We start from the raw sequence: 27972 nt of genomic DNA on the forward strand, positions 1-27972 counted from the left end.
TGCAGGATGCGTGTGTGTGTTTGGTGGGGGGTGGGCTGCAACGGGGTGGGCGTCTCCCTCCGGGCTGGGCCCGCCCCCCATGGGCTCCTGCTCCCCTCCCGCAGCAAGCACACCGCCTGCTTCGCCCTCTTTCCCTCCAGCTCTTCTCTGGCAGGCCTTTCTGCTCAGGCCTGAGCTGGGCATCTCACTTCTTTCCTCCCTGAAAAAAAGGAAGGTTCTGGTGCAGCAAAGAACTGAGAGAGGAGGCAGCGGGCAACTCGGGAGCTTTAATGGGTGCGGAAGGGAATGAGAACACACCGGGCGTCGGCGAGAGAGGCGGGGTGGGAGGCAGAGGGCCCGGAAGCCCCCTCGGTGGCCCTTACCAAGCCCGCTCTGGTGCGCAGGAGGAGAAGGTGGGCTGTGAGAGGCCTCCACCCCACTGGGATCGGGGCGGCTCCGTGGGGAAGACAAAAACTGAGAAAAGACTTGGAATTCGAAAGAGAAGGGTCGTAATGGAGGGGCTTCCAGGGGCCAGGCCTAAGTACAGATCGGGGGAAGAAACGCCAGGGAGGCCTGAAAGCCACCCGTCAGTGATCTGGATCTAGAAGAAGATGGAGGGGAGAGGAGGTGAGGGGCCACGGGCGCCCTCCCCTAGAGGTTGGGAGGGGAGCCGGGGAAGTCCAGTGTTAGAGGAAAACTGGGAGGGTTTCGGGTCCCCTCCCCCGGGGCTGGGTGCGGCGAAGAGTGGAGTCAAATCCGAGGTCAGAGGAACGTCGGGGAGGCGCCGGGGAGTCTTCCCCAGAACGTGGACGGGACTGAGCGAGGCTCTGGGCGTCTGGGAGAGGCCGCGCGCACCCGGCCGCCCGTCTAGTGGTAATGGCCCCCCAAGTGCGAGGCGGCGGCCACGGCGCCGAAGGGCCCGGGCGGGGGTTGCAAGCCGGGGCTGGGGTAGAGCGCAGCGGTGGCGGCGGCAGTGGCGGCAGGGCCCGGGCCTGGCCAGTAAGAGAAGCCGGCGGGCGCGACGCCAGCGGAGGCGGCCATGAGGTTGAGTTTGGAGAGGCCGGGGAAGGGCAGCGGGGCGAGGCCGGCCGGCAGCTTGTAGAGCGCGCCGTCCTGGGCTGCGGCGGCCGCGGCGGCCGCGGCGGCGGCGGCGGCAGCCTGGGCGTGCGGCGGCGGCGGCTGGCAGGCCTGCGCCAGGCCCTGGAAGTCGAAGCGGTAGGCGTAGCGTTTGCCGTGCACCTTGCTCATGATGTTCTTGTCGTAGTAGTAGCGCAGCGCGCGGCTCAGCTTGTCGTAGTTCATGTTGGGCTTGCTCTTGCGCTCGCCCCAGCGCCGCGCCACCTCGTCTGGGTCCGTGAGCTTGAACTCGCCGTGGCCCCCTTCCCACGCGATGCAGCCGGCGTTGGCGCGGTCCGCCAGCAGCTCCAGCAGAAACTGCCACAGCTGGATCTGCCCACTGCCTGTGGGGAAGGGGGAGCAGTCAGCCGCAGGTGGGAGGCGGAGGCTGAAGGTGGGGAAAGGGGTGAGATGGGACACCCGCCCAGCCCGAGGAAACCGGTGTCCGTGAGGAAAAGGACACGTTCGGCTTGCAGCTGGGCGCAGCTGAAGCGGCTGGCCAGGGAGGGGCTGAGCAGCAAAGCTATCCTAGCCATTTTCCGCAATGAAAATGCGCCTCCCACTTAGGAGGACACAGCCCCGCGGGTGCGTGGCTTTGTGAGAATGGGGAGCAGAGGGCGAAGCATCACCTCCTCTGCAGGGAGGCAGCGGCGCAGCAAGACACTGGGCTCCCCGAGGTGAGCAAGGACAGGATGTCAGCCCCTGCGGCCACTTGGGCCTGGAGCCCTAGTTCAGGCCAGAGCCTGCACAACTCCAGCGGTAGCCTGCGCCGGTGTTTACACTGCCAAATCCCAGCTGGACCGCATCCTGAGATCCAGAGAGACAGGGCAGGCGTGAAACAGGACCACCCAGGCCACTGGACAAGGCCCAGCCCCTAAAGGCAAAGAGTTGGATGGCCCACCAGAGGTGCGGAAGAGACGATGGCTGACTTCCATGCCGCACCACATCAGACAGGCCGTGGGGACAGTGGCCCCTGTGCGTGAGAGGAGGGGCAGCCTCTGAAGGCTCTCCGCCTTCGCCATGGTCTAGTGCGCAGAACGCTGTGCTGGCGCTAAATAGGTTCGGTTTCTTTTTTCGGAACAGGCGGGATTCCGGGGACTGCAAAGTTGTCCTGCTTCTCTGGGAGGTGCACTGCTCTGAGAAGAGGGACTGAGACCGTGAAGCCTCTGTGCTTAGCTCCCTCCCTGCTCCCATCTTCTGTCCATCTCTAGGCTCCTCTGCCCTCTCCCGATTCTGGGGTGGTTGGAAGTGGCAAGAAGGTTTTTTCCCAGGTATTCATGTGATGAGAGAGTGAGATGCTTCAGAACTCCCACTACCTTGTCCTGGAGTCTCAATCAGACAAGCCGAGAAAATTTTTGATACAATCACCACCCCTCTTTTAGAATAAAATAGATTTTCCCTTCAAAGTTGTCTGATTATTGCTTCAAATAGAGCCTAGGGAACCTCTCCTCCTTTTTCAATGACTCACTCAGAACCCAGAAGGTGCCCTCCACAATTTCAACCCCAGTCCCTCTCAGGAGCCCAGTGAGGAGCTGCCTGGCTGCAGGTAGGGAGCGTTGAGTTTTAGGGACAGCAGCAAAGGGCGGTTTGGGTAAAAATGTGCAGCTGGTACAGACGCAGAGCAACATCAGAGGCTTGGAAAAGCATTCCTCTTGGGAGTCGTGTTCCCTTTTGAATAGAGCTGTTGCCAACCTCGTTTTTATGCTTACTGTAACCGTGAGATTTAGGGTGCCGACTGGGTGGAGGGCTGTAGGGAGGGCTTTGCTTGGAAGGCCAGTAAGTCCCCGCCATCAACAAGGCAAAGCAGAGAGTAATTTAGCTACCTGCAGCGAGCTGTCTTCGCACCTAGGAATCAACTGCAATGACCCAGCGAACTTGGCGGGCTGGGTGGGGGGGAGGAAGGGTGAGAAACGGCCGCTGCTGTTCTGTGGGATGGGTAGGTGCTAACTGCCCCCTCCCATCCTCGATAGGGGTGCTCGTTTCCAGGGAGTAAATCTTCGGGTCCCATTGACCAGCGGTGCGGGGGCAGGGGGCGGGGAGAGCTTGGGCTCCTGTTGCCAGCAGGCAAAGGACTCCAAGGGCCTCAGCCCTGTTCACAAAAGAGTGAGTGAAGGCAGATTCTCTCCCTTTGCCCTGGCCTGCAAGTCCAGCGCTGAAACTCAGAAGATGCAGAAGCTCAAGGCCAAGTGAATGCCTCCCCAAATCCTCCCCACAATTATGCCCGGACCCTCCGCCTCCTAGAGCCTTGCAGTGCATGCACATCGCTTCCATTCTGTTCTGGGAGTGGTAGCGCCTGTCCTTCTTGGATGGATGCCTTGGCTCCTGTCCACTGTCCTCGCCCCCACCCATCCAGTCTTCCAGCCAGCTCACCTTTTTGTACCGCTGGGCTCAGTGGCCCCCACCCCGGGCTCTTCCCTTCTTTGAAGAGACCGTCTCCGACGGGATCTGTGGTAGCAGAAGATAACAGTCAGGCAGACGCAGGCGGAGGTTGTGGGCCTGACCCAAAGGGCCCCGGGAGCAAGGCTTGAGAAGAGGTGCCTTGGTTCCCGGCGTGAGGCTGGGGGCCCGAGCTGCCCGGCTCCTCCTCCCGGAGCCTGGCCCCGGCGCGCGCCGCACAGAGCCCCTCCATAACGCCCAAGTCAGGAAACGCGTCCAGGAAAAAGGAAATCCGCTCTCCGAACGGGCCGGCGTGAGCTTATAAAGCCGAGCCGGGACTGCGCCAGCTGAGCCGAAGCGCGCGGAGACCATCGGAGAGCAGAGGAGGGCGCCTGGAAAGCTGGGCCTGTGGGAACGCTCGGACCACCGAGGTGAGGAGCCACGAGGGTGCAGGGGCGACGCCCGGCGGACCACAGCCTCCCAACACTGCAGGCGCAGAGTCCCCCGCCACACCGAAGACCCCTGTTTCCCCTCTAGGCTCTGTCAGCCCCTGAGCGAGCGCCCTCCACCCGCTAGTCTCCGGATCTGCTCACTTCGAGGCTTCTGGACCTCACACGAAAGCCCCAAAGCTCTCCATCTGCTTTTTAACGTCCTCCAGCGCCCTAGACTTTTCCATCCTTCCAGCAGTCCGAGTCTCCGGACCGCGCCCCTTCCCTTGGACCCCAGCAATCCCTTTCCCATGCCCCAGACCAGACTTCCAGCCCCGGGTCCCGGTGCCTCCAGCCCCCGGCTGGTCCCTGGTACCTGGCAGGTACATGTTGATCAGCAGGGGCTGGGAGGTGCCGCTCTGTCTCATCGCCGCCAGAGGCTGGGCGGTGGGAGGTAGGGGGGGTGAGAAAGGGGGGGCGCGTCAGGCTTTGCGCTCCGGGGTACCGATCCCCGCCCGAGTCGACCGTGGGTAACTGGGAGATGAAGACAGCGCCAGGTCCAGCAGGGCCTGGCGGGAGGGGGCTGGCCGGGTGTGGCGGGGGTCCTGGAACGGCGCTCCGAGCCACCAGGCAGCTTGGAACCCTCCGGCCCCCCGCGCGGGCAGGGGCCGCAATTTCCGTTTTAATTAAAGCGCTGTCGCCTCGGCCCCCGGGACCCCGCCCCCGCCCCTCTTATCGCCCCATCGCAATAAAGTCTCCAACAAGCCGCGCAGCAGCCAAGCGCACCCGGCAGCCCCCCGCGCCCCGCAGCCGGGAGACGCGCGGGGGATGGGCCTGGGCCTAGCGCTCTGACAGGGGTCAGGAGCGCTTTTCTTTTCCGCCTCCCTGACTCTTCGCAAACATCGGTGGGGCGGAGTGCCCGGCCCCACTCGGACTCCCAAAGCCACAGCTCCTTCTTCCCGACCATTCCCACCCACCTCACCGCTCCACTCCCCCCTTCCTTTCCCCTCACCCCCACCCGGGTTCCCGTCTCCAGGCTGCGTTATCTGCATCTTCACTTTTAAATTTCCGCTTCCCTCCCTCTCTCCTGTCGCTGCGCTCCCGGGCCGGGCAGCGGTGGCTCCCTTTATCTCCGCAACCCCCCTCCCCGCCTTCTCCCTCCTCCTCTTCTCCCACTCTCGGCTCTTCCCTAGAGACCTGATCTCCTTCCTTGTCTGCCTCTCGCTTTCACCCGATTCCAGCCTTTCCAGGGTCCCCAGGCCTCCGGGCTAGCCCTGGAGCGTCTCCCCCACAACTTCAAGCGGGTTGCCCCTCCTCCCCCTTTCTAGGTCTCGCCTTTTCCGATTTGGTCTCTCCTACTCCCAGCTCCCCTCCTGCCCCCTCTCTCCCCTTCCGTCCTTTTTCTCACCTGCCTTATCCTTTCCTCATACATCCCTCTCCCCCCAGTAATTTGTGGTGTAGAGTAAGCCCATGATCCTCCCACTTCCACCACCACCATCGCTCTCCCAGCCCTCCCATTCCCTGCCTCCCCAGCCTACCCTCCACCTGCACGACTACTGCCTTCCTGGTTATCCCTGAATCAGGTGGGAATCGGCACCTTGTTCTTACAGAGTAGAGGGGCTAAAACGGGCCTGTGTACTGTACAAGGCCCCCAACCTAGGGGGAGTGGGGGCTGAAATCCACTCTGAAAAATGGACAAAGATGCTGATTGTGTATTAGCAAAACTGGTGTGGTTCCCAGGTGGCTTGGAGTCTCTGAGTACCTGTGGGGCTTCCTGACTCTGGAGAGGCTGCTAAGGAGGGACACTAGCTAAAGACGAAGCTCTGGGCCAGGCTCCCCATTGCCACTGGTACTCTTGAAGTCTTTTTCTCCCACTGCTTGAGCCCAGGAAATGAGGAGACCTGGGATTCCAGGGTGCGTTGGAGTGGAGTGGGCAGGCTTTCTGCATAACCCCTGGTCCTGGGGTGCCTGACTGTGAATGGCTGGAAAGTCTAAGGAGTTTCTAACTCCTTGGGTTCTTGCTGTGACTCCTGGAGTGTTTGTCTGAATGGTGGAGGGTGCAAAGGTCCAAAGGAACCATGGTGGAGCTTGGGAAGCAGAAAGTAGAGGGAAATGAGGAATCCCAGGGCCCCAGAAGATCCTATAGGGACAAGGATGGGGGCTTCAGTATGTGCATGTGGGAGCCGGTGGAAGCAAAGTTGGGAGGTTGGGATGCTCCTTGGAGGCCAAACTCACAGCTTCACAAGAGAGGAGGGCCTTGAGGGTGGGACTGAGGTTCCAATGCCTCTTCTTCATGCCTTCTTGTCACTTCCCAAGATAGAAGACAAGGAGTAGGAGGTCAGACCTTGGAGAGAGGGGAGGCACCAAGGTTCAGCCACTCAAAGCTCTCAGCTGAAGGCTGAGGCAGAAAGGGGAGGCTCTCAGAATGAGGGGTCTATCCAGGCATCCCAGCTCTGAACTGGAGAAGGATCAACTTCTCAGGCTCTGAGCCCTCGCCTCACTGAGGACTCAGGTATCAAAGGGGCGGGTGGGTTCCAGGAAGAGTTTATGCACTGCGTGAACGGGTGGGGTGGCAGATGAGAGCTGTCCTCCAACCTCACTGGGTCTTGGCTGCACCAGTAAGAAATGGCCCTTCTCCACCCTCTTTGGCCTTTGGCTGCTTGCAGCCAAGGTGCAAGTCCCAGGCAGGGGGTCTGCAAGTCCCACACGGCTCGGCTGGGCAAACCATTGGCCTGTCTGGAATGGGAAGGTGAAAACACTCAGGCCCAGCCTGGCCTTTGCCAGCCCCACCCCCCCACTCCCTAGTTGCCAGTGTGGGGAGCAGAGTCAGATCCCTGGTCTAGCAAAACAAATGTTGTCACAAGGATTAGCTCCCTCAACTCCCTGGTCATGCAGTTGAGGACACTGTTACCCAGAAACAGGTAGTGCCCTGTTCAGGGTCACACTGCCAATTCCTGAAGCCTTGCTGACTTTGCAGCAGCCACAGACACTCCTAGGGGGACCAGATTTCCCTTTGCCCATTGCCTGTCCCCAAAAACAAGGAGTGGGGAGATGGGCTGCTGGGTTCTGAGGCCAGTTTGTCTGGGTTCGACTCTGGGTCCTCCATTTCCTACTTGGTGACTTTTGGGAGAGTCACATAACTTCTCTACCTTCATCTCTTCACTTGTAAAATGGTCATTAGAGTACCTAGCATACAGAATTTTAAGGCTCGTATAAAAGATGCTGACTGCTCAGACAAGACTCTGTACATTTAGCTATTGTTGTTATTGCCATTCCCCAGGGAGACAGGGGCCCTGACCCGGCAGGAACTCCAGGCCCCTTTGGCAGCCCCAGAGGTTTGGAGCTTTGCTGAGGCCTGAGGCTGTAAGCCACAGCTCAGGTCAGCCTCCACTTAGCCAGGATTTGGGGTCAGGAGCCCTTGTTGAAGTCACCAGTTAAGTGGCTGACTTCACTGAGGTTTCTCCCTCTCAGAGGGTCTCCAGTTTCTTCCTTGGTGAAATGGATGAAGCATGGAATGTGCTAGGAGAATCCATTGCATGGACTCTAGACCCCACCCAGAGCTCTGTCCCTTGGTGTCCAGACCTAACCCATGGTGGGGAGCCAGGGGAAGGATGGCCCTAGTTGGCTGCCCCAGGGCTCTCCCATAACACCACACGCATTTTCAGGGGTTTCTCATTGAATCTTCACAACACCGCCATGACACAGACAAAGCAGGTATCAGTAGCCCCGGTTTACAGGAGAGGGAGTTGAGGCTCAGGGGTGCTATACGATGGGGTCTGACTTCTGGTATTCCCACCTCTGGTCCAGGGCTCTTTCCCAGGGAAGCAGATGCCTGACTTTGCACAGCTGGGCCCAAGGGCACTGCTAGGTCCAGGTCTGACTGTTCGCCAGCATTGCCTTGTCTCCTCTGGGCTGGGGCAATGATCTGGGCCACCCCTCCCCATTGATAGGTCCACTAGGGCCTTGAAAACCCAAGGATCCCTGAGGGACAGGATGAAAAGGGTCCCCAGGGCCTTGGAGGCCCTGCCAATATGGGACTGAGGGTATTATTGACTGGACGAAAGAGGAACCTGGGAAGAAACTACACTAATGACAGGGGCTCTGTTGGCTGCTGCCACACTCAGTCCCACTGTGTCTGTGGGCTTCTGCCACCTGCCCCAGGACCCAGGCTCACTGTGCTTAGTGGCTGAGGCATTGCCTCCCCAGCTTACCAGTTCTCCAAAGAGTGGGGAGAAATAGGATAAAGAGTGGGTTATTTGGAACAGTAGAGAGGAGGGGTATGAAAATGCTTTGTAAATGCTGGAGCTCAAACCATGTGAGAGATCAAGATCATTATTATTCAGACAAAGGGTCTGGAGGCTGTGCTCAGGGAGAGGAAGTCTCCCCCTTAGAAGGTCCTGGTAGACGGTGGAACTGCCCACTAATTTCTCCTCTCACACTCTGCTCTTCTATAAGGCAGAGATTCTATAAAGCTGGGAAGGGGTGCAGGCTTCCTTAGCTGAAGAGGGAGCTATGGGGACAAGGAAGATGTTAGAGAGGAGCCCAAGAGAGCTCCTGCACAGAGTTAAGGAGGTCCTGCCCTGCGTGAAGGTGCCTGTCTGGGGGTGGGGGCTGTGCAGGTTGAAATTCAGCTTCGAGCCCTGCTGTGGGGCTCTGTGCACCCCAGCCAGATGGTGGCAAAGGTGGCATTTGGCCGCAGCATCCTGGCCCAAGCTAATGGGCGTTTGCCAAGGAGCAGTGTGGGACTAGTTGTAGTTAACAGGATGCCCACAGTTCTTACCAGCAGCTTCCTCTCAGCCCCATCACAGTCTAGCCACACACATCCTAAGCCAGTCTGTGCTCCATAATCAAGGGTCGTGGAGCCTGAACAGAGAGGGTCAGGTTGGCAGGGAAGGACCTCAGAAAGATGAAGATAAAAATCACAAAGCAAGACACCAAAAAAGAGGCAAGAGGGGCAGGCAGCTTCAGGAGGTTTTATTGAGGGTCCTTAGGGAAGGAGAGGGGCCATGGGGGTTATTGCTGGATTCGTCGAATGGACTGCAGCTGCCCAGTGTGGGCCTGTGTGCCAAATTCGCTATAGGTACGGAACTCCCCACCATGCCGGTCCCGCTCTAATACATACTGGTAGCCCCGGTAGCCTGGGTACTGGTAGGCCACCCACCTAGACCAGAGAGGGCAAAAGGCTGGTAAGTAGGCTCTGCCCCCATGCCCACCGATGTTCTCCATTAGTAGTTCTCCTTTCTCAGTTCCCAACCCTCAGCTCCAAAACCATTGCTTCACTTTTTCCTACACAAATCTCTCCCTGCCCTTCTCACTGCTCCACATCTCCCTGTCACCTTCCTCACCTTATCTCCTCCTCCTGTCCTCCACTGCCTCCTCATCGAAGTTTTCAATCCCTGACAATATCCCCATATCGTTTCCCTGTTCTCCTATAACCTGCCCCTCCCTCCAGACTGTCTCCACCATCTAACTTCCTTCCTCTTGCCTCCAAGTCTCCCACCACTTTACTTCCTTCTGCCCTCCAGTCTCCAGCACCTCTCTATGTCTTTTCACACGCCCATCACCTTTCCTCACCCTTCTCCCTGGTCCCATTGCCCCACTGTTCTTCTCATCTCCCCTGTTCCAGTCCCAGGACTTACGCTCCAGAGCTGACTTTGAGGGAGCCCACATCCTTGCTGGCCCAACCCATGGAGGGCAGGGATGGGTAGTCATCACTGAGTTCAAACTTGCAGCCCTGGAAGTTTTCCCCCTCAAACAGTATCACACGGCTGTCACTGTGGTTCTGAGGCACAGAAATGTAGGGGTCAAGCTCTCCAAAGAGGTGTTAATGGACACATTCTCAGCCCCCACTGCCCATTCCATGGCCTATAACAAGTAGTACAGACACTTAGGCTCCACAAACACTCCTAGAATTTGCTTCATTAGCTTCCCAGCAACTGGGAAGCTGGGATGCTCAGAGATGCCTAATCTCTGAGGTGCCTTCTGTGGCTTTGAGTTGAGGTGGTGAGACTGGAGGGGTGGGATCTCAAAGACCCTTCCAGGTCAGGGCTAGAAAGCATCTTGTGACAGTGACCTGTTTTTCATGAGGGAAATCAGAGGTCTTAAGAGAAATTTGGTCTATTAACCAAGACAGTTTCCCTAAGGACCTCATTAACTACCAGTCCCCTGGCCAGAACCCTACTCTCACAGCTGAGGGGTGTTGGACGGCACAGTCAGAACAGGTAGGCCAAGGCATCAGTGTTGGCTTGGCCTGGGCTTCCATAGCCTAGGTCCCTTTCTCTGCAGGGCTCCTTGGCCTCCTGGAATGGAGAAGCTTGGCTGAGTCAGCACCTGCTCTGTTTCCTCCACCTCCCAGCGCCAGGCCCCACTAGTGCAGTTCCTGAGTCAGAACAAATAGGAAGTGAGATCCTCCCCTTTAGTGTATTTGATTTGTTGCCAACCCTTTCCCCACAACACACACACATGCACACGTGCACAGACTGGCCCTGCTAAGCCTTGCTGCCTGGACTGAGTTCCAGGCCCATCTTCACGCTAACCCTAGGGACCTGGGGCAAGTCCCTTTGCCCCTCTGAGCCTCACTTGCACACGTGTATGAGGCTGAGAGCAGCCACCCAGACCCCACAGGGCTGTGTGATGACAGAGGCACTGTCTCACTCCTGCCCACAACTAGGTGTGAGGAACCCATGCTGCCCTGGACCAGTGTGGCCTAGGCACTGTCCGTGGTGCTGATCTCCAGTGCCTGGCTTAGGCCTGCAATCCAAATTTATGGAGAGCCCTCTGGTTCTGGGAAGTAATGCCACTACCGCCCATCTAGGAGTTGTGTTTACACGCCCCCATACAGTGAGTGATGGCCTCTCCGAGTAGCCACGGTGGGACCAGGGCTAGGAGGCAGAAGAGGAGGGGGAGGGCTGTGCTCACCGCACATAGCACTGGCCGGAAGGAGAGAAGCTGGTCGCTGTGGTGGCCACCACTGCCGCTCCAGGCACTCCAGCGAGGATAGTCACCCTTCTCCAGAATGAATTGCTGTCCCTGGAAATCAGGGTACTCATAGGCCACCCAACTGGGGAAAGATAAGGGACGCTGGGAGGCATCTGGCCCAGTGACACTGATACTGCCCCCGCCCCTTGCTTGCTGTGATCGAAAATATTGTGGAACCAGTCTTTTCCTCTAACCCCAGATCCTCTCCTGACGTACCCACTTCATGGCAAACCAGTCCCTCTAGAGGCTAAAGACCCTAAACAGGCTGCTACCCAGGGTTTGAAGTGTCCAGGCTTCCAGCTCAGGTTGGACAGAATTTCCACCCCTACGAAGATCACCCGACCAAGCCCTTCTATGCAAAGAATTGAGATGCCTGCAGAAGTAGGTGTAGGAACGCCCCCATCCTCATGCCAAAGTGTGGTGGCAACCTGTGATAACAACAGTTCTCCTGAGGGCCCAGGGCTCTAGGAGGCCAGGGTGGGGCCAGCGGAAGAGATTTGGCTTTCTCTTTTTCTTTTTTGTTAAACGGAGTGCAGAGCCATCTAATTTTTACAGAGAAAAACTTCGGAGAGGACATTCCACGGGGAACCCCTTCAGGGTTCAAGCTGGTCCCACAGCTTTCCTGTCCCCTCGCACAAATGGTCGCTTTTCACCTGCACCCTTTTATCCACACAAGGATACGCTCTTTCTTACGATTTGTGTTACGCTGGCGGGGACTTTGGGGAGGCCAAAGGGTTTCCTGTGTTGGTAGGCTTCTATCAGGAAGGGCTTAGACTAGGAAACGGAGGGCTGAGAGATGAGGGCCCAGGTTTGGAGCTAGGGGAGCCCAGAATCCCCCCAGCCCTGCCCAGCCCAGCCCAGTCCAGGCGATCCTTACGCGCCGCTTTCCACCTTGACAGAGCGCACCCTGCGCAGGCCTCCGCGCTCGCAGACGTTGGCGCAGTCACTCAGCAGCCTGCAGCGGCGGCCCTGGAAGTCCTCCTCGTCCCAGAGGGTGAGGCAGGCGGGCGCCGGTCCAGGCGCGGGGATGCTGCTCATGCTGCTGAGGCAAGAAGGACAGGACCCAGTGCTCAGCGTCTGGCGAGCACCCTGCCCCGCCCAGGCCCAGGCCCGCCCAGCCGGGGCTGTGGGTGAAGGACCGGGGGACTGGACCTGGGCGGGGTTGGACCCGGGTTGCTGGTGGCTCTCCCTCATCTCGCCCTCCCTCGCCCTGAAAAGACCCTGCCCCGGCACCTATTCTCCGGGTAGTTGAGCGCGGCACAGACGCAAAAACGCAGAGGCTGCGCGCGGGCCCGACGTGCGGGGCTTTATAGCCGGCCTCGCCTCCCTCCCCGCACCCTCTCCCGCTGCGGTGGGGAGAGCTGAGTCAGCGGGCAGGCTGCGGTCAGCTCCCGTGTGTCCCCTGGGGAGCCGGGCCTTTCCCCCACCCCCGCCCCCACAGCCGCGGGTCCGGCCTCTACTCTCGGCGGTGACAATGGAAAGTGCTGAGGCGCACGTCCCGCGCCCGCCGCAGCCAAGGCTGACTCCGCTCTTTCTTTTCTGCGGGCCAGAGCCAGGCAAGGCCACCCGACTTCGGGGCAGAACGCGGCCTCCCTAGCCCAGAGCCTCAACCCTGCGGTCCCCGCTTAAGCCGCGCCCTCCGGACTCTGGGTGGGCAGTTCTTCCCAGTGTGCAACCCCCCCTCTGCAGCCCGAGGTCACTGGAACAGAGACAGGTTCCCCGCAAGTGACTTTCCTCACTCTCCTAAGTTCTCCCTTCCCTGGAGGACCGGCCCATCGCAGCCCCTTTCCTCCCGCACTTGAGTTCCCAGACTCGGCGCTGCGTTCCGGGAGTTTTCTGGAGCTGGGGGGCGGAGTGGGGCTCCAGGCGGCGCAGAGCACTGGCGAGTTGAACCGCCCGAGGGAGGGCGCGGATTTACAGAGCGCCTGGGATGACGGTAGCCAAGGAGGTGGCTCTCTAATTGTTGGGAAGAACGTTTCAACCCTAACCGCGAGGCTGCCAGCAGCCAGACAGGGCTCCGGGACTGGGGACCCGCTCGCGAAGTCTGCCCGAGAGCTAGCCGCTGATTACTGGGCGCCTAGTTCAGGTCAGGGGCTCTGCTCCGAGCTTTTAGGTGGGTGACCTCAGCTAACTCTCCGACCGAACCCACGAGGCAGGCGCTGTTGTTGCACTGCGTTTCACGGAAGAAGCGGCGGCTTAAACAGATCCCGAGGAACGTGGTGGAAGAAGTGGACCCGCTGGGGAGTGGCTCAGCCCAGATGAGAACTTGGGTTTCTGTTTGGACTGTAGGTCCTAGGCCCTTGCCCCCAATCCCCGTGCCACGTGTCATAGGGGAAGGGAGGGGAGAGGAGAAGAAAGGGAGGGGAAACGCTTGGGGCCCCAAGGGAAGCTTCAGGGAAGACATTTCCTCACAACTTGCAGCAGAATTTCCAACCTCTTTTGACAACACAGCTGTCGAAGAGACACAGCAAGTGCGTCTGGCAAAATTGTGAGTTTTCCTTAATGGAAGAGGCATTCCAGCAGAAGTGGAGGGGTGGGGACCAGGGAACTAGTAGTTTTTGTTCCCATGAGCCAACTGCTGCCCTCATAGGCTCAGCAACAGCTCAGTGAGGTAGGTTTGGGTAAACAGATGTGGAAACTGAGGCTCAAGGAGGTGAAGGTCTTGCCCAAATTTATGTAGCTAGTCAGTGTCAGAGCAAGATTGCAATTCAGACCTTTTGACTCCAAAGCCACTGCTGGTCACCCAACCTCCTGTGACAAGAGGGGTTCACAGGCCAGATGCAACTGCCCCCTACCCTCCTCCCTGAGTCAGGCTTTGCTGGCCTATCCTTTCTCCCACTGCCAAGTTCGTTCCCACCTTAGAGCCTTTGCATGTGCTGTTCCCATTGCCTGGAGTGGCCCCTCTGTTACATGCTGGGTGGCCCTGTTCCTGACATTTAGTGTCCATCACGTCACTCTGTTTTCTTTATAGCATTTACACTCTGTAAACGTGCCTTTTTCATCTTTTGTTTATGGGTATTTATGGGTGTGAAGAATATTTGCTTTTATACTAGATGGAAGTTCTATTTAAGCAGGCTGTGTCGGTTTTGTTATCTTCAAACCTTGGCGTGATGCTGGCCACATAGTAGGCCCTCAGTAAAATTGAATGAGTGAGTGAACAAGGTGGGTCAAAGGTCTGTGGGGGAATGGGTGTAGGGAAAATTCTACAATGAGTGCAGGTGAAAAGATTTGCCCACCGTACCAATGTCTCCACCCTGGAGTTCTGGGCAGCCGAAATCTCCCTCGGGTCTCTATTCACTGGTGAAGAATTGCCCTAGACCATGGGGAGTGAAGTCCAAGTTAGGAGGAGTTAAGTCACAGCAGGGATGACCATAGCCAGGTTTGACTGGGGATGGGTCAAAACCATGCCTAGCCCCTGACTCCCTACCCTAGAAGAGGCTTGGAGAGACATAAATAGGCCATAATTTCCCCAAAACCATAAAGGGGAAATACAAACTATGGAGGGAGGCAAGCGCCAATCCTGGACTTTGTGTCCTGGTCCCTGGCTTTGGTTTCCCAAGCTGGGACGATGGCAGCGGTGGGAGATGAGGAGCCCAATTTCTTCTTCCCTCCCTTCTGCTTTCTCCCCCCATCTCTATCAGACAGGTCTGGAGTCGGCCACCAGGAGGCGCGGGCGGGCCGCTCTGGGTGGAAAGCCGAGCCGGGCGGCTGGTAGTGGCAGCTGGTAGTCAGCGGAGGTCGGGAGGGGTGGCGAGCGCGGGTGGCGATTGCGTCAGGCTGTGCGTCTGCGCTGGTCGGTGACGCGGGCGCCCGGTGTTATATCCGAGCCTGCGGGGAGTCTGTCAAGCTGGATTCTGTGTTTACAGGAGCTGGGGCCTAGAGTCTCAGCTCCTGAGCTCAGGGCATGATCCTGAGGTGGGGGCTCCATCTGGGAGGGTTGTTTCCAGTCCAGGTGTTGGTCAGAAGACTGTTTTCCGCAGAAGTGTGTGCGTGCGTGCATGCGTGTGTGTGTGTTCAAAGGCTTGGGGCACGTGGTGGGAGTAGTGCAGTGGAGATCCAAGTTAGAATTAAAAGTCCAGCTGGGATTTGGTGGAGACCCTGTGTGTGAGCAGGGCCACTGCTCTCTTCTAGACCTAAGTTCTGATCTTGGCCCCTGACCTCTACCCCAGCCCCCTTACCAGGAAAATGGTGTAGGTACCGCTGCCCCAGTCCTACAATCTATGGCTTTTTGTTCTCGCTGTCTGCACACCCACCACACTGCTAGTAACCAGTTGCCCTGAAGACCTTTAGCCTTCTCTCAGGGTCTCCCCATTCCCCTCGACCCCTACCTGGCTCTGGGCCTCGAAGTCACAGGAGAAAGGAAAGAATGAACCCCCGAGATGAAGGGGCCAGGAAGGGGCTGTCAGGGGGCCCTGCCTGGTGTGCCAGAATGGGGCTTCTGCCCCTTTCTCCACTGGGCTGGTCCGCTCCAGTCTTCCGGCCTCCCCCCACCCAACATGCTCCTAGTCCCTCCCACCCCCCCAGCAGCTGGCCCTGTTTGTTTTCCCAGATCAGTTGTGCTCAGAGCTTCCTGAAGGATGGATGCACAGGTGGCTTTGTTTGCAAGCTCAGCACCCTCACCTCTACCTCCACCACACCCACAGCCTTGGCCTTGAGGCGTGGAGAGGGGGTTAGGTAGACACACACACAAACAAACAAAAACAGTGTCCCCAGATCTACACCTCCAAGAAACATCAAGATCTCATCACCCTCAGAGAGCCCCACCATGACCCATCCAGTTCTTCATCTTGCACAGGGACATTGGGTTCCACAGAGAAATCCTCAGGACCCCTCCCCTTCCCATAATTCTACCCAAACACCCATCTCATCTCAGATCCCACGGAGAAACCCTCAGACCCAGTTTTGTTTCCCATAGATCCGACTCATACCCACATCCCATATGGGGGCATGTAGATCCAACAAAGAAACCCTCAAACACAATCCTGGGCTCTTGCCCAGGTCCCCATCCCAGGTAAAGGCCCTACTTCTCAGTACTATTGGGCAGGCAGCTGAGAGTACCTGCTGGTCTGTGTCCTCTCAAGTCAGCCTGCTCCCACCTCCTACCCCTCATTTCACTGGGAAATCAGCCAGGGCTCTGGTGACTGAAGATGCAAATTCTGTGAATAGTGCCCTCCTGCATCCTGGTACTATCTCCAGCCCCTCCTTTGCAGCCCTGCTCCTCTACTCCCTGCCCCCACCCCAGGTCTGGAGCCAGGGACAGGCAGATGAGCACTTTCCCTGGGGCTCTGAGGTCTGGTCTCCTGGGAAACAGAGATAATGAGTGAGAGACCAGCTCCGCTCAGGCAGGGTCCAACAGCTGGGCCCCAAAGAGGTGGGTCTGGGGAGCCCCACCCATGCAGACCCATTGTTTTGTCCCCAATATAAACACAGCCCCTCCGTTGGGATGGAGAGCTGGCCACCATCCAGAGAGATGGGCAGCAGCATTCACCGCCACCCACTCACCCAGACACAAAGCCACAGGGCTGGCACAGGGCAACAGGGAGAAGGCACACACATACACATGTTCACACCGTACAGGCACATAGTCCCACATGCATCACATGTGAACAGCCTCCTAGGATTTAATAGATACCTCAAAGTCACACTCATTGATGGGCAGACATTTGTTCACTCCTTTCTCAAATATTTAATATGACGACGTACTTACTATGTGCCAGGCAGTGTGCTGGGTGTTGGAATCACACACGAGTATGCACTTTCACATGCATGTGCCCTACTTCCCAGTCAGCTAAAGAAGATAGTCTCAGTCACCCACCCACCATCATACAGACACTGAAGGGTAGGCTCTGCTGCATGGGTTCAAATCCAAGCTGCACTGCTTGCACTCTGATTCTGTTTTTCCCCCTGTAACACGGGAATAATAGTCTTAAAAACTGGTGTGAAGATTTAAATGCATGTAAAACACAGCTTGTTGTATGCATCCAATAAATGTTAGCTGCTACTCTTGTGGTTGTGGTTATAACTGGCTTTGCTGCAGGGTTCTGCCCACCCCCTGGGGCAGGGCAGGGCAGGTTGGGGTGGGGAAATGAGTCAGGGCAGCGATCCTAACTCCTGAACCTGCAGCCCCCTTCCCACACTTGCTTGTGGAAGTCAGCCTAGCACTCAGCACAGGGAGCCTTCCCACCTCACCCCATTCCAGCCACTCTGCTCTGGATCTCAGTTTGGGAGGGTCAGAGCGAGTATCTCGAGTATCTCGAGGCTTTGCTCTTGTTCAGGCTTCTGTTCTCCTGGAAAGAGGGCTTGGGAGTGCAAGTGAGGTCTGACTTCTAGTCCCTGCGCTTTTCCTGGTTGTATACGCAGTATAGGGTGGGTCACTCCCCCTTTTGCGGCCTCAGTTTTATACTGGTAAACAAAAGTAACTGCTGATCCTGGAGGGGCCTCCCAGCCCTGACTTCTGTGACCCTGTGATGCCTCAGGAAGTTTCCCTCCTCTCTCCACCCAGCCTCCCCCACCCCAAGGTCTAGCCAGAGTGAGGGGGCAGAGTTGCCTGTTGTCACCATGGGGACTAATCTCCAAGAAGGTCAGTGAGCCTCTGGTTCTGCCTTGGCTGGATGGGGATTAGCACCTGGGTATGAGCCCCCCCCCCCACCAAGCCTTCATGCCCAGGTTCCCGGACTCTCATATAGACCCTGGGCAGCCTCCGCAATCAGAAGCTCCAAGGCAGGGCCAGAATCAGCAGGTGGATAGTGGAGGCAGGACAGCTGTGGCCAAGAGAGAGAAAAGGGGAGAGGCAGAGCCAGACTATGCCCGCGTCCACTCATGGCCTGAGCCTTGCCCCTCTTTGCCTTCTGCTTCTTAACGGAGAGAGATTGGTCTCCCAAGATGAGAGCCACTCCCAACTCCAGCCCTGGCTGTTCTATTTGCAGCCCATGTAGAAGCCGCCTCTTTCTCCCCTGTTTGGGGGCGATTCCCTCTTATTAATGTGGGGAGGGGTGGAGGCTGTTTTCATGTCACTTCCACCTTCTTTTACACACACTGTGCCTTCTGCCTCTGGTTACCTGACCTCTAACCCTCCACCTTTCAATCCATCTTTCTGAAGTGTACATCTCTGGTTATGTCACATTGTCTCTGTCCCTCTTCTCTGGTTGCTCTCTGGAGGTCTCTGCCTCTGTAGCAGGCCTCTCTCTAGCTCTTGCTTTCGCTGTGTGTGTATGTGGGGGTGGGACGGGGAGGGTTCTGCAGCCTCCCTGGGCCTTGACATTGCCCTGTGGTTCTCACAGCCCTCTGGGCTGCATCCTCTGTCTGTCCTTCTCATCCTTCTCCCCAGTTCCATTTCCAGGCAGCTGCTTCCCAGTCCCACCATTCTCCAAGCTCAGTTCCTTTTCTGTGTCCTCCACTCCCTGCTCCCTCCCCCGCCCAGGGTGCTGACAGGGATGACAGGAAGCAGGCTCTGGCTGGGAGCTGGACAGGCGAGGGGGGAGGGGGCCCACTCGAACACCAGCTGCTGGGCACCCCCTCAACCAGCCCTGCACCTGCAGGTCTGCCTGGCGCCTGGAGACTCCGCCCCTGGCTAGGCAGGGGAGGAGGGACCTGGATGGGAGGCCAGATCCCTGGCCAGGGCCAGGAAATATGGGTCTTGGGGATTGTGGGGGGCAGGAGAGGAGGTCCGGGGAGACCAGGCTCTGGGGGGCAAGAGGCAGTAGTGCTCCATCGCAAGGGCAGACTCCAGACCACTGGTGGCCTCATTTTCTCAACAACCCCCTAAAGGACTGCTGCATGTGTATGTGTCTTGGGGGTCATTCCAGGGGGAGACCTTTGGTGTGTGGCCCCAGGATCTCTAATCCCAGCCATGGAGTTGGCGGGGGGGGGGGGGGGGGCGGGGAGCTCCAGACCCCTTCTATGATTGAAGGACTGGAGAGGAAGCCTTCCAAGACACGGGGAGGGTGTGCCATTTGGGCCGGGTCCCTGACAAGCACATCATTCAGTGCCAGGCAAGGATTAGAGGGCTGGGCCCAGGACAGAAGCCTGGCCAGGGAGGCCAGGAGGGGGGACTGCATGCACACCTCCGACCCAGGCTCCTCACTACAGACTCTTCCTGCAGTGCTCCCTCTCCCCAGACCTGCCTGGGTCTGTCAGAGCCACCTCATCCCCACCCCCTTCCTTTCTCTGCCACAGGGACTCGGCGGATCCCATGGGGCCTGAGGGTGGTCAGGTCAGGGGTGGCAGTGGGTTGGGTGGAGGATGGTGGAGGGGACAAGCTAGCACCTCCAGCAACATCCAGACTGGAGCTGGAAGTGACTCCTGACCCTTATTCTCATCTCCCTAGGGGCTGCCTATGCCTGGGTGTGTGTGGGTACAGTCCCTACCCACCATGCTTTTTCACTGTAAGGGGAGAACTGGTGTTCCTTATTGCTATCCAAGGAGCCTTAATTCCACCCCGACCTACAACCAGCCCCTCCAACTAGGCATCACCATCAATCTTGGGAGGGAGAATGGAGCACACCTGCAGTCACAGGACAGGCTCAGCTGGGGGCCCAGACTGACCCCAGGCCTTATGTGGAACCCTTGGTTCTAGGCTCTCCAAGCAGGAGATAGGGGTCCGAGCAATCTCTGTCCCCTCCCCCATGTCAGTCCTTAGCACTTGAGTCCTTGGAAAGGGCGGAAGGTCTGTCCTAGGTTTGGGTTGCAGCTAATGACCTGTGGACTCCCAGGTAAGCTGAGGGCTACATAGATCCCACCCCACGCTGAAACAAGAGGCCTCGGGATTTTGAAGTTTGGGAAAGGTAGTAAGCTGCTGCACCTGGAGACTCCCTCAGGCAAGGCTAGGGGCCCTGTGTTTGTCCTTCCCAGTCAGTCTGTCTCAGACACGGGAAGACCAAGAGGGGCCAGGGAGATGGCAGGGAAGGCGCCCTCAGGACGACAGCTCCGGAGATATCTGGAGGAGGGACTGCATCTCCACCCATCCTGGTTCTTGCCCACCCCACCCAGATTTTCCACACCTCACCGCTATGGCTTCCACCCCTTTGAGGGCCTCCAACTGCCCGACTCAAATATACTTCTAGAAGCCCAGAAACCAGGATACAGAGACTGGAGAGGCCCTCACCGGAGGCCAGACCAATCTCCTCATTGTGCAAACGGGAAAAACCCTGGAGAGGCCCGGGAAATAACTTGCCCAAGGCCACAGAAGTCGCTGAGACAGAGTCGGATCTGAAACCGGGTTTCCGCCTCGGGAAGGCTCCTGTTCCGGGCCATAGTCCCCTATGCCACCCGGTGGAGCCTGCTCTGGGGCCCGCATTATCACGATGGAGTCCGGCAGCCCAGGAGTTGCGGGCCGGGGCAGGACAAGGCCAAGCGGGCGGGGCCGGATGGGAGCCGGATCTCCCCTGGGAGCGGCGCGCCACCTCTCCGACCCTTATGGCGGCACGGCGGCAGGTGCTTGCGTGGCGATTGGGGCTGGGCCCCCGGGCGGGTGCTGAGAAGCCGCCCCTGCCTCACGCGAGCCGAACGAACAAAACGCTCAGGTCCGGTTTGTGCGAGGGGCTCGTCGCGGGGCGGGAGCGGAGGGCCCGGGGCCTGTCTGTGGCCCTTGGTGATCTCTTGGTCCCGGTCTTCTGCGAGCTCAGTGTGGCACAGCGCTCCGCCGGCCACCGCCTCACCTGCGCGCATCTGCGGCTGACACGTCGGCGGCCCGGGCGGCCACCACAAGTGCGCACCTGGCTTGCCCCTCCCTTCCTGGCCACCCTCCACCCGATCGGGCCCTGCTTGGCTCCGTCCCCAGCGCACGCCTCGGAGCTTGTGCCAAAGCCCGGGCTCAGCGCGCTCTTATACGGCCCGTTCAGTCCCCGCCCCTAGGCACACAGACACACACGCACACTCACACCTGTCCGGGCGCCCGTTTGCTCGGGGCAAATATTGACTCAGAGGAGGCGGAGCGCCCCCAAACCCCTCCCTGCCCCCACCGGGGGCTCTGGGGCCAGAACTCTTCCGAGGCCTTGGCGGCGGGGGTGTGCTGGGGGGGGGTAACCTGGGTGCCTCTGGAACAACACCAGATGTCACTTTTCCACCCACCTGCCTCTGGCGGTGGTGAGAGGCGGGAGGATGGGAGGAGCCGAAGAGCAGAGGACTCAGGCTGCCTGGCGGAGGTTAAGGGGAGACAGAGGTGGGTATCTAGGGAAGGCGGGACATCCCCTAGTCTGGGGATTCAGAGTCCTGATGAGAGTCACTTGTAGAGACTGTGGCCCTCTGTCCTTCGGTGACCTGACCCTTGTCCCAGTGTCTAGTTCTTGGCCCTCTGCAACGTGCCTCGCTTTCCCTTTTTTTCCAATCTCTTAGCAGAGTCCCGGGAGCCCTGCAGCTGCTGAAAAAGGCTGAGGGTGGGGCGGCCAAGCCTCGGAGCAGGTGTGGCAGAAGGGGGACGTGGAAAGGGTGGTCACTTATCCTGCTGCCACCTGCTGCACTGACCAGACCTGGCGTTCAGTTCCTGTACACTAGGCTACACTCGGGCAAAGGCCAGCCAGGGTCCACCCGAAGCGCCCTCCCCTGGCCTGACAAGGTCAAGCACCCAGTGGCCAGCCGTGAGAACCCTCGCCTAGCTGCGGTGTGGAGTGGAGAAGCGCAATCGCCCAGCCCCTAAGTCTCCAATAAGTCGCCGTGGTCCTCCTCGGCTGCTTCCACCATCTCTCCCCCTCAGAGGACGCCTCGCAAGTTGCTCCCGCGTCGAGGAAATAAAGTCAAGGCAGATATATAAAAAAGGTTAGATGCTTTACTAGTCGGACGGTGGAGACGAGGCCGGGCAGAACCTAGGGAAGCAAGTCAGAGGGGCTGGGCCCTGGAGTCCTCAAAGAGCCGGTATGGGGCGGTGCCACCAGCCAGAGCACCACTGTTTGCTGTGGCTGTAAGGGGAGGCGTGGGCAGCAGGTCTGGGGTCAGAATCCTGGAAGATATAAAGCCCCGGGTAGGGGTGGGGGCGAGGCTTCAGGACAAGACTGCCCGCCCCTGCCATCCCTCATGTCTCTGCGGCGCCGTCCACGTGGCCGCTGGCCCAGACGCCCTCACCTGGGACCGCTGAGTGGCGGCAGGGTGATGACGCGCGGCCGCGAGGTGAGCACCACCTCCCCTCGGCTCGCCTCCACCAGGATGTTCTGGATCATGTTCTCCAGCAGCGCCTCCTGCAGGTTGGCGAAAGCTGGGAGCCTGCAGGGGACCAGGGTGCTGGTGTCAGCGCAGACACCCGTCCACCGCCCCATTCTTTGCTGGCTGCCTCCGAGCTGTACCGTGTGCCGCGTGCTCTACGTGGATTCTCATTTAACTCCCCACCCGCCCAACACCAGGAGGCATCCTCGTTCCAACTTTACAGACACTTAGGACCCCCGAGTTGCCAAACCTCACACAGCTGGTACAGCGGTGGAATTCGAACCCAGGCAGTCGTGGTCCCCAGCTCAGGGGGAAAGGCGTCCAGCAATGGCAGCGTTCAGAAGAGACTAGGTGGGGCCGAGGAAACCCCAGCCCCGACAGAAGGCGACCACAGAGCAGTCCCAGGGAAAGGTGGCACAAGAAGATGGGGTACTTCTCTCCTGGTTCTAGAAACCCACTTAAGAGAACTTGAAGGCCCTAACTACCCTCCCTGAAGTGGTGTGGTGTTGAATGTTAGCAGCCAGGTCTTGGGAAGAAACAAAGCTCAGGTCACCATTCTGTGAATGCTCCCACGCAGGCCTGACGCCTCTAACATGCCGTCAGTGAACCCTGAGTGGGAAGAGGCGCGCACAGTGGAGGCTGCCCCATTGCGCCATTGCCTTGCAGGGTCCTTCTGCACACAGCCCCACTTCGAGCTCTCACCTGAGTTTGGCTGCTCACCGGCTAATGGCCTCCTTCTCATCCTTCTCTTGCTCCTCCTTCATTATGACCTTCAGCTGCTGCTGCCACCGCCAATTCAGGGACTCCTGGGGCATAGGCTGTGGCGTGGGCTCAATCCCGGTCCAGGCCAACTTCTCCTTCCTCTCTTCAATCTCTTCCTCCTCCTCCTTCTCCTCCAGCTCCTCCTTGCCTGCCTCCTCCTCCTCTTTCACCTCTTCTTCTTCCTCCTCCTCCTCGACCGTCTCCTCCTCCTCTTTCATCTCCTCTTCTTCCTCCTCTTCCTCTTCCACCTCCTCCTCTTCCTCTTCATCCCTCTCTGTTTCTTCCTCCCTTTCTTGCCTCCCCAGCCTCCATCTGTCCTCCTGCTGCTCCTTGCCTTCCCTGTCCTCCCAGCTGTCAGAGGACGGAAACAGGTGTGGGGCTACGTGCAGGCTGCCGCTCAGGGCCGTGAACCTGGCTGACCGCTCATTCCAGAACTGGCAAAAGTAAGGAATCTGCTCCACCAGGCTCTGGCCCACAGCCTCATGGAAGGTCTTATCTTCCAGCAGGCCCCTGGATGGCAGAGAGGAAAAGAAGATTCTTGCTGAGAGCACTTGCAGCCCCCTCTGAGGCTTTGGTTTCAGGGTTCCTCAAGTGGTGGTTCTTGCCTCCTATGTCCACAAACAGGGGCTAGGTGGGAGAGGGAGCCCTTGGTCCACTGCTTCTCCCATCCTCCTTTAGAGGAAAGTATCTGTGGACCCCATGGAGTCCTAAAGGTGAACATTATGGTGGAGACAGAGTCGGGGGCTCAGATTACACAGATGAGGGACAGGAACCCCGGGGAGAATGTGAACTGGCTCTAAACCTCATCTGCGGGCTGTGGAAAGGGCAGGACTCAGGACCCAGCCTCGATGCACCCTCCAGGAGCTCCATCAGAGCCGTCCCACCCCAGAGGGTGGGGCCTCCAATGGAAGGGTCTTGTGAGGAACTAGTATTTGGGGGGAAAGGAAGGGCTAGGACTTCAGGGGCTGTGGGTGGACCCACAGTATACTGAATGGGCTGGAAAGATGGGGGGTAGAGGCTCAGGGTGCGGACAATCACCTGATGATGGCTGTGAGACAGTCAACCAGAAGCTGCTTCTTCTGCTGAGAGATGGGGGGCCCCTTGTCAGGGGCTTCTTTCTCAGAGGCGTCTGGCTCTTCCCTGATGCTCTTCCTCTTTGGCAGCTCCCTGGGGCAGGCCGTGACACTGAATGGCCTGGGCAAGCCACCGTGCAGGGGCTGGGGGCATGAGCAGGGCTGGTGGCCTCCCAGTCATGAGGACATAGATGAGTCTGAGGCGGACCCAGCCTTAACCCAAACGTGGTACTCCTCACTGCGTTTGGGGAACTAAGTCCGACCCTCAGTGTCGGCACAGGATGCGGAGAGGCTCCAAGTTGGGAAGGAAGGAAGGACGGATGGGGAGGCCAAGGGGGTTCCCCAGGAGGCTCTGGCTCTTTGCCCCGCCTCATAAGGACCTAAGCAGTAATGGGGGCATCTTGATCCCAGCTATGCCCTGTTAGCCTCCCCTCTCCCCAGCTACTGCACCTGCTCCAAGCCCTCAGCAAGGGTTGGGTCTGGGCAACCCCTGTTCTGGAGTGGGAGAGGGGACAGAGAGCAGAGGAAGGAGAGCCCTCCCTCCCTGAGAGTTCACCAGTGCAAGAAGTGCCGGGGAAAGTCGGAGAAGAAGTTGGCCAGGAAGTAGTCAACGGCATGGGCGCGTGCGGTGAGGCCCAAGTAGAGCATGCCTGGTGTGGGCAGCTGGGGACATGGCCACGATGTCTCCTCCTTTGGGATCTTAAGATGCCAGCTGGTGGGCTGGTTGAGAGACTGCTGTTTCTTGATAGGGGGCAGAGTCTTTGGGAAGGAAGAGGCATGATGGCAGGGGTCTGGGGACTGCACTCTCATCACTGAAGGGTCCCTAGCCGCCCAACCAGGCCTTTTGGGCCATGCAGGGGTATGCCTCCACCCACTGGCCCTTTTGTCCCTCCCTTCTAGGAGACTGGACCAGGGGTTGGGGGATCTCTGAGAGGGAGCAAGGACCCTGACAAGGTATCCGAGGAGATGGATCTGGGGTTTACAGCCTTACCTTGTACCTCCTCATAGGCTCACAGGCCGTACAGCATGTCCTGCTCTGTGGAAGTGAAGAAAACCCTGCTCAGAATACAAGAGGCCTAGAGGGACTCCTCTCTTCCTATGCTTCCTGCTGACCCACCAAAGGCCTGAAGCCAACGTTAGGACCTGCTGCTGCCCTCTTGGTTTTGACCAAGTCCTAGCCACAGCCTCTTCAAGAACCTTCCCTAGAGAAGTGCTACCTACATACAAGGAAGATCTGGTTATCCAACTGAAGGAAAGAGATGCCACTGTGTATGTGTGGGCTGCCCCCAAAGAGCTGTCCTTGTGCCTTGGAGCATTGTGCTTTCATATGATACACAAAGAGCTTCCCTTATTAAGACAGGTCAGAAATCCCTTCCTCCGTGGCCTTGAGATACAATATGCATTCACAGTTGGCCACAGCTTCAAAGGGAAGCAGCCCCTCCCTGGGAGCTCAGTGTGGTGCACACTAAGGTGATCAAGAAGCAGGAATACACGCATGGGGAGGCTAGGAGATCAGAGGAGGGACCAAGACATGCTTTGTCTCACGTTTATCATCGGTCCCGATGAATGCTAACAGCACATTCAGGGAGTGCTTCCTGGGAGCCAGGCACTATTGCGGCACTTGACACCTATTAACTCATTTACCCCTCCCAACACTGCCACACGGCAGGTCATATTTTACCCGCACTTAAAAATATTTTTAAAACTTTTATTTTTAACCTTCCTAATTTGGGAAACTTTAGCTGTATACACAATTGTAGTGAATGCTACAAAGACTCTCCCATTATCTGCCACCCAGCTTCAACAATTAGCAACTTGCAGTCAATCTGGTCTCATCTACGCCCCACCTCCGAATTACCTTGAGGCCAATACTAGATGTCACATTTCCCCCATTTGACAATGGGGGGACCTGAGAGGTGAAATACTTGACTAAGATCACAGAGCTAGAAGTTGTCAAAGCCAGCGATCAAAACTGGGCAATTTGGTCCCAGAGCCTGCCCCCAGAACCACCCCGCCACACTGTCCTCCATCAGAAGCTGAGCTCTATCTCGTCCTCACTACCCAGCACCTCAAAGGCATGTGTTCAACACTAGCTACAGGAAGCAGGGAATGGTCAGCCACTCTTCTGTATCCAAGAGTCTCTTGGGGAGATGCTGTGCTCAGTCTAGTCAGAGAAATCTAATTGCTTAGGGCAGGCCGGCCAGTTTTGCATGTAGGACCCCCTCAGATCGCCACCTCTGTCCCCTTTGGTTCGGCCAATCAGAAAGATCTGTGTTGTTCAAGGTCCACTCTGCCCTCCTCACCTTCACTTTCCTATCTGTGATAGTGAACTCCACCTCCTGCCGCACCTTCTCATCCTTCCACTCCTGCAGTTCTTTGTAGTACTTCCTCAGGAGTTCCTGATGGTACACCTGTGGCCCAGGACAAGGAGGGAGAAGACCAAGGTCTGGCGGGCTTAGAGCCAGGCCTTACCCTGGGCCTGTGCTGTGGGCCCCCCGCCCTTCCATGGGCTGGCTCCGTCTGGGGGTCTTGGGACCTCATAGCCCACCCCACCCTCCAGGGCTAGGAGCTGTACTCCACTCCCAGCTTCTCTCTGCGGCGGCCAGCCCTACCTTGCACACCAGGTCCATGCTGTAGAAACTGGCATGCACTGAGGCCTTCAGAGTCACCACAAACGGGACTGCCTCTCCTGGGGCCACCTTCCCTTTCATGGGACTCACGGACACCTGTTGATTTGGGGAAGGAGTCTCTGGAGCTTCACAGGGGTGGGATGGGACAAGATGAAATGGAATGGGGTGGAGGTGTACAATATGGGACGGCAGGGGACAGGATGGGATGGGGTGCGATGGGACAAGACGGGACGAGAGAGAGTAGGTCTGGAGCCCTGCTGGAGGTTCGGATTCTGTGGACACGAGGGACTCGCACCTCCCCGAAGTCTAGAGGCTTCAGCTGCCAGACGAAGACAATTGTGTTCTTCTCAGAGGTGTTGTTGAGGAACAGCAGGCGGCTGTACTTGCTCTGCACAGGGATGTTTCCCAGGGAGATGTGAGACTGGGACAGGGACACGTTCTGTCGGGGGAGACAACACGACGGCGACTTGTGGGGGCGAAGAAATAACAACCACACCAACCACTGCTCGTTGCTGAGTGCTTCCCACAGGCCAGGTGCCATGGGAGGCAGTTTACATGCACCCGAAGCTCCCCATGGCCCCGTGACACAGGTACTGCCCTTGTCCCTGCTTTACAGATGTGGCGCTAAGGCTCAGAGAGCGCACGTATTTTCCCCAAAGGTCTCTCACAGGTGCAGCTGAAATAAACCCAGACAGTCTCGCTCTCAACCCTATGATTTTGACCATTAAAAGTGGACTGGGCCCTGGCTGGTGTGGCTCAGTGGATTGAGTGCTGGGTTCGAACCAAAGGGTCATCAGTTCGATTCCCAGTCAGGGCACATGCGTGGGTTGCAGGCCAGATCCCCAGTGCAGGGGGCACACGAGAGGCAACCACACATTGATGTTTCTCGCCCTCTCTTTCTCCCTCCCTTCCCCTCTCTCTAAAAATAAATGAATAAAATCTTTTTAAAAAATGGACTTGGAAAGGCAGAGAAATGAGAACTTGCTGAGAGATGACAGAACTAAGGCCAGCGCCGTGTGAGTCCCTGAAGGGTGGTTACTAATGAAGGGGTGATTAGCTGTTGCTATGGGCACTGGGCACAGAGCAGGAGCTGTGTTGTGGGGGTATCTGGAAATGCTGGGGCCACAGGGATGGGGCACTTTCTCTGTCCAGGTGCCTCCAGGGCTGGGACCCTGTCTCTTCTCAGATTTCCCAGGCCTCCACAGTGCTCGACCTGCAGTAAGAGTCCAAAACGGGTAGGAGTGGGGGGGTGGACAGGCAGATGTAGGTGTGGGCAGTGACCGGACGGGTGCATGGAAGGACGGATGAAGAACTGGGTGGATGGATGGATACATGGATGAAAAAACAGGCGTGTGGGTCTGTGGGCAGATGGATAGATGGGTGGATGGATAAATGGGTCAGACTTCCCAAAAGTGAGGAGTATGTGAGCTCAACGTAATGTTAGTGACCCTAGATATCTCTCAGCATAAATCCATCTAGGTCCAGGGGCAGGCTGTT

The 27972-nt window shown here is 58.1% G+C and overlaps 3 protein-coding genes across 4 annotated transcripts in view; all 3 read right to left on the minus strand.

Moving 5' to 3' along the window:
* Positions 1-265: 265 nt before the first annotated feature.
* FEV (FEV transcription factor, ETS family member) lies at positions 266-4327 on the minus strand. Its single transcript, XM_053919445.2, has 3 exons — positions 4276-4327; positions 3466-3540; positions 266-1439 (listed from the first exon to the last, which is right to left on the minus strand). The coding sequence occupies exons 1-3, from the start codon at positions 4325-4327 to the stop codon at positions 847-849; spliced, it is 720 nt and encodes a 239-aa protein (XP_053775420.1). The 3' UTR covers positions 266-846.
* A 4531-nt stretch (positions 4328-8858) lies between these two features.
* CRYBA2 (crystallin beta A2) lies at positions 8859-12177 on the minus strand. Of its 2 annotated transcripts, none has more exons than XM_024564288.3 (5): positions 12111-12177; positions 11755-11916; positions 10818-10959; positions 9539-9681; positions 8859-9060 (listed from the first exon to the last, which is right to left on the minus strand). In XM_024564288.3, the coding sequence occupies exons 2-5, from the start codon at positions 11913-11915 to the stop codon at positions 8913-8915; spliced, it is 594 nt and encodes a 197-aa protein (XP_024420056.2). In that variant the 5' UTR covers position 11916; positions 12111-12177; the 3' UTR covers positions 8859-8912. The 2 variants fall into 2 exon arrangements, with proteins under 2 accessions (XP_024420056.2, XP_045054314.2); XM_045198379.3 differs by having other exon boundaries at positions 11755-11919; positions 12111-12176.
* A 9466-nt stretch (positions 12178-21643) lies between these two features.
* Positions 21644-27972, minus strand: part of CFAP65 (cilia and flagella associated protein 65) — a 34124-nt gene continuing 27795 nt past the window's right edge. The window contains 9 exon segments of the mRNA XM_053919416.1: positions 21644-21810; positions 21933-22070; positions 22731-23282; positions 23811-23939; positions 24402-24604; positions 24837-24881; positions 26149-26256; positions 26458-26571; positions 26771-26914. Coding sequence (XP_053775391.1) covers positions 21690-21810; positions 21933-22070; positions 22731-23282; positions 23811-23939; positions 24402-24604; positions 24837-24881; positions 26149-26256; positions 26458-26571; positions 26771-26914 — 1554 coding nt within the window. The 3' untranslated portion in view covers positions 21644-21689.

Source organism: Desmodus rotundus, chromosome 2 (assembly GCF_022682495.2).
Source record: "Desmodus rotundus isolate HL8 chromosome 2, HLdesRot8A.1, whole genome shotgun sequence".
In the NCBI taxonomy this organism is placed as follows: domain Eukaryota; kingdom Metazoa; phylum Chordata; class Mammalia; order Chiroptera; family Phyllostomidae; genus Desmodus; species Desmodus rotundus.